At 37.3% G+C, this 10,396-nt stretch overlaps 1 protein-coding gene across 1 annotated transcript; it reads left to right on the forward strand.

The window, feature by feature from the left end:
• Positions 1-4,584: 4,584 nt before the first annotated feature.
• LOC140935364 (neuropeptide Y receptor type 6-like) lies at positions 4,585-9,664 on the forward strand. Its single transcript, XM_073384913.1, has 2 exons — positions 4,585-4,668; positions 8,444-9,664. The coding sequence occupies exon 2, from the start codon at positions 8,488-8,490 to the stop codon at positions 9,610-9,612; it is 1,125 nt and encodes a 374-aa protein (XP_073241014.1). The 5' UTR covers positions 4,585-4,668; positions 8,444-8,487; the 3' UTR covers positions 9,613-9,664.
• Positions 9,665-10,396: the final 732 nt, after the last annotated feature.

Consider the following 10,396-nt stretch of genomic DNA (forward strand, 5'->3'; position numbering starts at 1 on the left):
GGCACATCTCCGTATAGGCCATATAAGGGAGTCCCCCCCCTCCCCCCCTCCCTCCGGGATCGTTTTTGGTGCTGATTTCGTGCAGTGTGTGATTAAGGGTGCTAAAGATAACACCTCAGATAATCATTACTGGCTCCCTACTGATTACTGAAAGCGAGTTTTTCTTGGTATGTTTTAATTATGTTTTAATCAGCGTCTTAATTGTTTTGTAATACAGTGCAGGTGCTAGTTCCTTTAGCAGGAATTGATTGGTTTCACGAATATATCATGATGCAGTGTTTGATCAATTTCTATACCTGGATCGAGGACTACGGCACGCTTTGTCATAACAGCTACTGCACTCTTATCTCGCCAACCTAACGTGAAAGAGCACGCCGAGAGCGGATTAGAGCAATACGTATACAAGACTATTACTGATTTAGATCAGGAGGAGCAAGACCCCTATATTAGATTATCATCAAGTCAAGCCCAAGGAATTTTTCTAGAGTTTCTACCTCATATAGCTGTTTGGGAGCTTACACATAGTTAAGACAGGTAAGTGGTCTTTTACAGATCAGAACTGGAATTTTCTTCTCTATTCATCATATTACACTGTCCAAGGAACTGTTTCAAGTGTAGGATTATCTTTTCTTGGTCCTTCTACGAAAATTAAGTATTCGGCGTTTCCCCTACATTTTCGGAAGTTAACTCGATATCTTGGCACTAGAATAACAAAGAAACAGCTCTGTTTTACGATATATAAGTATGTCTCAAATCACCTCTGCCAAAGTCATTATCACTTTGTACAGAAGTAAATAAATAGGAATTTAAAACAAGCTCAAAGGTTCGTTTTGTAAAACGTCAAAAACCACAAAGGTCGGCTAACGATGCTTTTAGACTAAGACCCATGTGGACATTTTTTTGTTCCATCCATATATCAAAGTTCGTTCGTACAATTTAGTGAGTGAAAACCATCTCGCATAATAGGAACAGCACGACGATCAACAATCCCTACAGCTGCCTACGCTTAATTTTCTATAATTAGGATTACTTATTCGAAGAATCCAACAATTGCATTGTTACATTACTCAATATTCGTCGCACACCACAAAGAAAGTTTAAAGACCAGACTGAATAAATAAGCAATGAACAATAGTGACCGAAAGGCATTTATCGCTATATATACGTCTAAAAGTTACGGATATCGCTTTCACGAACAAAACTTTAAATTTCTTCAACTGATACATGATTTCCTTGTGATAAATGAGCGTAATAAACTCCACGCAGGACTCTGTTAGGTCTTGCACGCCAACAAATAAGACCAAATCCCAGGGCAAGATAACAAGGCTATACTCTTTAAGAATATTGCATGTTTTATTATGACAAGTTTTATTCAACAAGTTTTGCACTCTTGAAACCAGGATTGGTTCTTTGATGACAATCTTGACGCAATCACCACATCTGCCCCCTAGTGATAACCAAAGATGTTAATAACAGTGTTATAATACCTGTCTTCAGTTTATCTCAGCTTTTTAGTGTGGTCTATTTGACCGGCGTAATAGACATGAAGGGCGATAGTTGTAGTTTTGGCGGATAGACCTACCAATCTGGCTTTTTAGGGGGTGAGGCTTTTACAACAATCCTTTACTTCGTTCTTTCAATACAAGACATTATCGTAAAGAACTGTGTCCCTCGAAACCATGGGAATCAGTACAATATGAGAATGGCGAATTTTTGTTAACGTTTTCTGTATAAATGATTTAATCACTCAAATACAATAAAAAGAGGGGAATAACAGACTAATAGAGTTCTAACCTGGTTCAGTTATAGCCCGATCACCTTAATTTCTTTCTGTTTGGGCAAGCGTCACGGCAATACTAGACTTAAACTGCAATAACTAGACAGCAAACCTCACTGACTGGATATCAGTCACCTCTCGAGCAGCCAAAATCATCTCTGTTCAACGATCAGCACCCTAGAAAAAGGTTATACTCGCGAAAAGGGATTTCAGTCACCTTGGTTGATTCTGAAAGTGTTTCGGGGGAACAAAGTGGGTTATTTGCAGATTAATATCATCAGTACTAAGCAATAGTTATGAATAATGAAACACGGAGAAAAGAACACATCATCGACGTCCATAGCATTGCACGTGTCTTGTACACATGAAACTTGCTAATGCAAAGACGCGAACATATCCTAATAAATTTTCCTTTTTAAATAGAATTGGGATAAAGTCCTCAAGACTTCAACGCCAGGAAAAAACTGATTTGTTAAAATACACCTTAAAGTTCAAAAGAACGCAAATTCACTTTTTTGTGACGTTTCCACTGCCGTAAGGTCGTTGTGGTTTCTTAAGCTCCTTAAAACCGATGGGATTTAATCCGCATTACTATACATTGTACTGACTATCTGCCTTCTCATTGGCTAAGAGCCTCAGCTACTTTTGAAAATCAGCGCAACCTACAAATTAGTTAGTTATCTGCTATAGCAGACAACTGACTAATCGGTAGGTTGCGCGCGCAATGCATGATTTCCAATAACAATATCAATTCAGGTTCCTTGCGACTGTGTGTTTGTCGTTGTTTTCTTCAAAACAATGTGCAATAAAACAATTATTAGATTCGCTTTTTGTGGTATCCTAAATAATCAAGGTCGAGGTAAGTGTTATCAGCCTCGGCCTTCGGCTCGGCTGGTAACACTTACCTCGACCTTGATTATTTCTGATATCATGAAAACCTCATCCAATAATTGTTTATAATCTTTTGATAATCGCTGATGATGTGCGCCGGGAAATTTGCGCTCGTTTAAAAGTAACTTTTAAATTCAAGTGTAGTTAGGATGCGTATGCAAAGTAATTCCATAGAGTACTGACAGCACTCAAAGCTTGCTTAATGCAAAGAAATAAACGCAAAAGAAACAAAACAACGGCCATGGTTTCAATTTTTGTCTTATACCGCTAATCTTGTCACGCATTCGAACGGATTATTTGCCTTTCTATTCCGTGTGGCACCTCAATGGAGGCATTATGAATTTTAAACCTAATCGCTTTTTCCGAGTTCTTCAACTAGTTACTTTTAAACTAATTTTGCGGTTCATCTTTATTTCAAACACACGAAAATAAAATTTTAAAACAACAATAAAACTGGATAAACAAAAGTTGTAGAGTTTCTTTTTGGGCCTGCTTTCTCCATAGTCTTCCTAATAAAAGCAAGCAAGATAATTGATTAATCCAGTTCCTAATTCAATTTTGTCGCAACGACCAGAAGACGACTTTAATGGCCGCTAGCATGATGTAATGGCAGATATATCATGACCGCTTAGCCAATCAAAACTCTGAATTTGCATTATATGACTAATATGTCAGAAACTTGATTAAAGAGGTTCTACATCACCTAACGCTTAACAAATACCTGAAAAAAGGAAAAGTTACGATTGAAAACAAAATTTAGAGTAAAGTTGGAGAGCTTCTTTGGACGTAAAAAAAAAGCAAAATAAATAAATAAATAATGAAACCGACAGCGGTAACCGGAAGCCTTTTAGAACCGTTCTGTTGAACTGATTTGAGATATTGTCAGCAATTTAAGAAAATCGACTTTCTAGAATTGTCTTATAAAGGACAGGTCACGTCCGCAAAAACATTACGAAAAGGTACTCGCTCTTGCCTTGTGGTAAAATACGATCTTCTTTGCTGTTTTGACCTATTTCTTTCTCTTACCCTTTTTAAAACACAGCAAACACATGCATCTAGATTCAAACTTTTAAAAACACATCAAGTGCAACAAAAACTCAACGTCTGTCGAAGAATAAAATTATAGGGGATTAAAATGATCATCACAATATTGTGATCAGTATACAGCGGGCAACTTTTTTTTTCGTTGGCAGCGTAAGGAATCCGAGTTTTTATACTATAGAAATCCCAGTAACAAACTGACATCCTAGTTTGTTTACACGTTTTGGTGCGAAGAAAGTATACTTAAGGTTTTTGTTTGGCTGTTTGATATCCGCTTCATTTTGTTTTTATTATTTTTCAGCTAATGCAAGGCTCTTAATAGCTAATCAGTCAAGGAAGCGCTTTTCGTTTTAACTGAAAACAATTCAGTCTTAAAAATTTTAGTCTGAGAATGATCTGTCAAGGAAATGTAGATTTTCACTCTCCTATTTTATCGCCCTCTGCCTCTTGTCACTTTCCTATTCACATCTCGAATTTTCTTAGAAAGTTGCTAATTGCAAGTATTGGAGAAACTATAGGGCTGCAAATTAATTTTCAAAACTTCCTAATAAAGGCATTGCACTTAAGGTGTTTTGATCTTAAGCTGACAATTTGAAGTAGCTTCTTTAGATTCTCATCTAAACATCTTACAATTAATACATACTAAATTTAGTTGATGATTTTTTATTTTGAAGCATTAGCAGGCGACAAAAGACACAGCAAAACAGAATAGTTGATATTTCGTAATGGCTTCCGTGGAAAATGCCATTAAGCCGGTTATTTCATGGGAAACACGCCCTCACAAAATGGCTTCCGACCAATGAAATTTCAAAGATTATACGTCTGACTACACCGCAATCCTTTCGATACTGGCCACTAAAAACACAACACAATGCGTTTCCTCTGAGTCGAGTTCGTGTCAACTGAAGGTTAAAGTTAAGAACCGACCTGACTAAATGAATGCACGTCCCTTGACACTGGTGGGTATTGTAACAACTTCTTATCAGATTCTAACATTTTTTAAATACTGTGCTGTATAAGACTATAAATTGTAAAAGCCTCTTCATAAATATTGATAATACTAGAGGATAATTGGACATTCTGGAAGCAATTTTTACAGGAAAAATCTGTTTATCGCTTTGAATTCATTTGAATAGCTATGTAGATGTTTACACGTGGAGATCTCCACCAGAACTTTTAAACTCGAGCCCAAAACGAGTAATAACTTTATAGAACCGTTTATTTTGCGATTCAAGTTCAGCTTTTCTCAACTGATAGCTCTCAGTCTTCGGAAAACATGAGCACCATTGCAGAAAGAAATAACTAAGCCGGATAAGATACTTTTTATTCAACTGGAAAACTCTTTCATGAAAAGAGGTCTTATAAATAACGTTTTTTTCAATCGGATCATACAAAGATTTAAATTTTCAGAGCTTCTGTTACAGCATAAGGAACAATATCACCGAACAAAACCTATCCGTGGCTACAATTTGATCAGTCAAACTTAAGGGTGGGGAGGGCGCAACATTACTGTAATTGGGGGAGAGAAGAAAGGGCTACAGTAATAAAATCCCCTTTTCCCTTTGGCCTTTGTCCCTCTCATCTTTGTTTGCCAGAAACATGTCATTTTCGTCAGCCCCTCCGGCTCATATAGCCGGAGGAGTACTGGTCAGGGGCTTTGAATGTCTAAGGGCCTTGAATTGGGGGACTTTTTCATATTATGTTACAGAGTTTGAGCATCATTCATACGGCAAGCAGTAACCAGCAAACGTCAGATTCAAGTTGAGAATTTCTCAAAATAGAAAATGAGCAGATAATAACAGCTAAAAACAATTTTTATGGATAAAAAAATGCGTGAAACTACTAATATATGTGTTGAAATAACGAACAGTAAAAGATAAGGGAAGGGGAAACTTGGTCACGCGGTACAAATTCGCGTTTGCCGTTTGACATAAACGTATGCTTTACTTGCCTAGTCCCAAGGCCTCATTATTCGGCGCGGCCAAAGCGTTCCGGGTCACGTGGTTCAAGCGGAAATGTGAGGCCTAGACAAAAATCCTCAAAAGTGAGACAGGTCATGCGGTGGTGTACAGTATTTTGTATTGTAAGGTTAAAAATACACCGCTAAAACACACAGATGGGAAGGGAAAGTTAAAAAAAATGCATAGTTTTCTTTTAGTGGACAAAGGAAGGATTTTCTTTACAAAATTGTCCTTCGAGGAATTCGAAATTCACGAAATTTTCATCACAGGGAGCGTGCCGCACAACAACAATAAGATTTATTTGCATGACCGTATACTTTACAGTATTGCAAAAGGGTATACAAACTGAGAAAGGAATAAAAACTATATTCATTGATAACAATTTATCCCGAAAATTAAAAAAAGATGATCTAAATTTAACCAATTCTTTGTTCATAAGATACGAAGTAGATTTCATAAATCTCATGATAAGTTCGTTAACAGATAGTTGCTTAATATTTGTGATCAGAAACTATATCTCACTCCCGTAGTTCCCTCGAAAACCATACCCGTTTCCAGACTAAAATGGGCAAAGTCTATACCCGTTATCAGACCAAAACGGCTGAAAAAACCTACCCTTTGGGCTGGCACATACCTATATGGCCTATATAAGGGAGTACCCCCCCCCCCCCCCGGGGGTTTCCAGTGGAACTAATTCATTTGTCCAGTTATCCCTTATCCCTAACTGAACTACTAACGGGGCAGTGCCTCAGTAGCGGATGGGATCAGCCAAGTGTCAAGCAAACTATGAACTCGTTCATATCTGAAGACTGACCTTACGTACATTTCTCAAACCTATGAATATTTCATAAAGGAAGGAAATTAATGTTTAATGACTGTTTGGGAATCGGATGAAAAAATGCTAATTTTTGAATCCTTAATTTCTCCTCCTAAAATCATTTTGTTTGAGAAGTTATATCAAGCATTCGACACAGTTATTCATCATTAGATGGAACACCTCGGCGTTCGTCGGAAATACGCGGCTGAGCGTCGTATTTTCAACTCTACTTCTCTGTGTTGCATCTGGTGATGAAACACTACGTCTCATGCTTGATAAATTATTACTTCAAAATTGTATCTGTCTAAAATTGACCGGAAGTCTAACATACTTTGACAAGGTAAAATCCTGTGTTTCGACGATTTTATGATAAACCCTATCAGCATTACTTTAGCAAGGTATTATTATTTATGCAGAATAACCAGCAAGCCGACTAGCTCTGTAGATCAGTTGTGCTAGTCGAAAATACTGACTGATAAAAAGAGCGCCTCTGCAAAGTGTCAGCCTTGCAATTTTTATTTTCATTTATTTTAACTATAATGTTCCTGGCAGTTACAGCAAAAATTAAATATTAGTAGAGTCATTATTATTGTTATTATTAATTTAAAAAATATTACCATAATTATTACTTTTTTTACTCACATTTACTACCTTCCTTCTTTTATTGTAAAAATTTCCGAACAAAAAAGTAACATACAATAAGATAAGACGCACGTTACCCAAGTGTAAATAAATGGAAAATGACGTGTGAGAAACGAATAGACTAAAGAGAGAAAAAAAAGTGGTGCAAAATAAACAAACAAACAAGAAAACATGTTGCTTCACATTTTGGCTGTGTTTCTTCCTATTATTATATTATTTCCTGCGATAGAATTGTTGTCTTGGCCATAAACAAATCCTTTATTGATCAAATTCTTTGGGTCAAGATGTCTGGATAATGGTCTCTTTCTAATTTCATTGTGTCTTTATTGACCTCAACTCCTTCTCTGTCTAAAGCATGTCCAGCCATATCGACCTCACGGTTGGTCAATAACGAATATCTATAAGAGTAAATCCATCAGTTTTGCACACTAGTTGCTATGACAACTTAATAGAGTAAGATAAAATGGGTCTTTGTTGCGTTTTGATCAATTCGCGAACTCAATAACGAGCGGACCATTAAACCAAGGAAACTTTCCCTAGTATGGGCAATTTCTTTTTTTAATTTCCTTTCATTATATTCATCTTTTAATGAATTTGTCATTGATGACACAATAATAAAGAAAAAGAATAAGTTACTGTGCACTATCTTTATCCACTCTAGTAAATTATTTCTAGATCGAAGGTTCATATTGTTCGCGGAAATGTCTTTAATTAATTCCGTATATATTGCTTACTATTAGTTAAGATCAACTGTTAAACACTCAACGTTTTCTTCAGATTTTAGCACTATACAAAATTAGTGATTAGCACTATTGATCTTGGACAAATAAAGGAAATGGAAATGTTTTACAGCTCTTAAGATTCGTATAGTCTTTATTTTTAGCAACAGCCTTCGGTGGACAATGAATAATTTATTTTCCATTTTTTTACAAAGGATTTTGAAATTAAAGGGAAAAAAAACGAAACGAAACAGTATGTTTTAGGCTTACTCCACGACAAAAATAGATCAGCCCCCAAAAATTTTAAAATCACATTTGCAAAAGATATAATAACATTTTGACAAGTACAATGTACAATGCAAAACTGCTTTGCGTCGAGGGTGAGAAATAAACTAATTATCTCCACTCCACTTTCAACATGTTTAAAGGCTAAAACAATTAACTGCGAATTGGAGATCAGAGGGTGAGCGAAACTGGCGTGTGTATTAGTAAGGTAAATTTTTCTATTGGCCGAAACTCTAATCAGACTCTCAGTCAATAAGCGCAATACAAAACCAACACTAATAAAAGACGTTTCCATCTGTTTTTGTTTCAGAGCCGAAAACAAAAAGAGTACAAGAGAGTTTAACCCAAAGCACCATGAACAATACGACAACTGGCGACGAACTTTTATGGAACGAACACATAGCAGTGAGAGTTGTGCGACTTGTTTTATATCCTTCAGTTTTTATTATCGGCGTGATCGGGAACATATCAGTGTGTGGATTGATCCTTTGCGCTAAAACCAAAAAGTTTCGATCGTCCAAGGGCTACTTCATCCTGAACCTTGCTTTGTCGGATTTATTGGTACTTTTTATGTATCTTCCTTTTGACCTGGCGTATTTAGAGAACTACTTTGTCTGGCCGTTTGGCTTGGTACTTTGCAAGCTCATCAGCGTCACGAGTTCACTTTCAGTTACAGTATCAGGGTCCATGTTAATTTGCATCGGCTATGAGCGATACAAGTCAATCGTGCTTGGTAAGACCCTGGGGAGGCGTTTAAGCAAGAAAAAAGCCCTTGCCATGGTCGCGTTCAGTTGGATTTACTCCTGCCTGTTGCAAGTGCCGTTCGTGTACGCTTTGACTATAGAGGCCAACGGAAGCTGCAAGATCGACGTGGACTGGTGGCCTAGCGAACTTACGTTCAACCTCACTTACATTATGGCGCTCATCGCGCCCCAGTTTGTGATCCCAGCATTGTGTCTCATTGTCTTCTACGTGGGAATTGTCTTTCACTTGAGGAAAGCGCACAAGTTGAACACGAAGCAAGGCATTTACACCAGCGTGAATGTCGCGGAAAAACGTGAGCAACAAAACCGTAAAACAACCAAGTTATTAACTGGCTTAGTGTTGTTGTATGCATTTTGCATATTGCCCAACAAGTTGATACTTCTGAACATCCTGATTAACCGAAAAGTATTGTCGTCGTCACTTACCAGGGAATTGTACGAATTTACTAGGCTATTAACAACCGCTAATAGTTGCCTCAATCCTATTCTATATACAGCTCTGAGCTGCAGTTTTAGAATGGATTTGAAGAGGATGCTGTCGAGAAGCCGTTCAGATGCCTCCAGCTCTTTTTCGAACAAATATTTAAGGACTTCACGAGAAACTTCTCGCTCTCAAAGAAAATCTAATGCACTTAACTACCATGTTCGTTTGGAGGAGGCAATAGAGAAGCTCACAAGCGGACAAATTGAGAGCTTAAAAGAGAGCAGAGTGTAACGACAGGAAAATATCAATACACTTTCGAACACTTGTCTGTTTGCAATAGACATTAGGCTCCATGCGATAGAGATCTGTCAATCGCACCTTCATAAAAAGTCAGTAAAATAAACAATTCTTGAATTCCCCAATGTAAAACAATGAAAACGAAAGCAGTTTTGGGGGATATTCTTTTCCACAAGAGCTTTACAGTGAAAAATCATTGAGCGGAGAATATCATCGATAGACCTAGAGGATAAGAGGTGGAACCACCTTATAATAAACGTGCTGCTCAGAATAACGCGCCATACTTTTGGATTTTACTAATAGGCACAAAATACTGCAAACTCTAGAGCCAAATCTCATCGTTAGACTAAGAAGTGAAAGCCACCATTTACACCATAGCCAAAAAGTACACCTGATTAACCAAGCTTCACAGCAGATTTACATTAGTTTGTTTTCCTGGGCGTATTGCAGTATCAAAAAAGTGAACAAACAAAACAACAACAACAACAACAGCAGCATCATCATCATCATCATCATCATCATCATCATCATCATCACCATAATTGCCATCATTATTACCAACAGCAGCTTGGCCACAGCCAGCCCCACTCAAACCACCACTAACGGGAACCAAACCCAAGCCAGCAAATCTAAGTAAAGTAGGCGGGGGGAGGTTGAGAAAGACCAATGTACCCTACCTAATTAAAAGAAGCAAGGTAAAATAACAGAAGCAGAATCGAGTTACTTTGGCATAAATTAATTGATATTTAGGCTGTAGTTTATGGCAGCCAGAGGACGT

The sequence above is a fragment of the Porites lutea genome, chromosome 4 (genome assembly GCF_958299795.1).
Source record: "Porites lutea chromosome 4, jaPorLute2.1, whole genome shotgun sequence".
Taxonomy (NCBI): domain Eukaryota; kingdom Metazoa; phylum Cnidaria; class Anthozoa; order Scleractinia; family Poritidae; genus Porites; species Porites lutea.

Bases quoted from the DNA above. Each gene is read 5' to 3' on its own strand.
- LOC140935364 (XM_073384913.1), top strand. From the start codon at position 8,488: ATGAACAATACGACAACTGGCGACGAACTTTTATGGAACGAACACATA.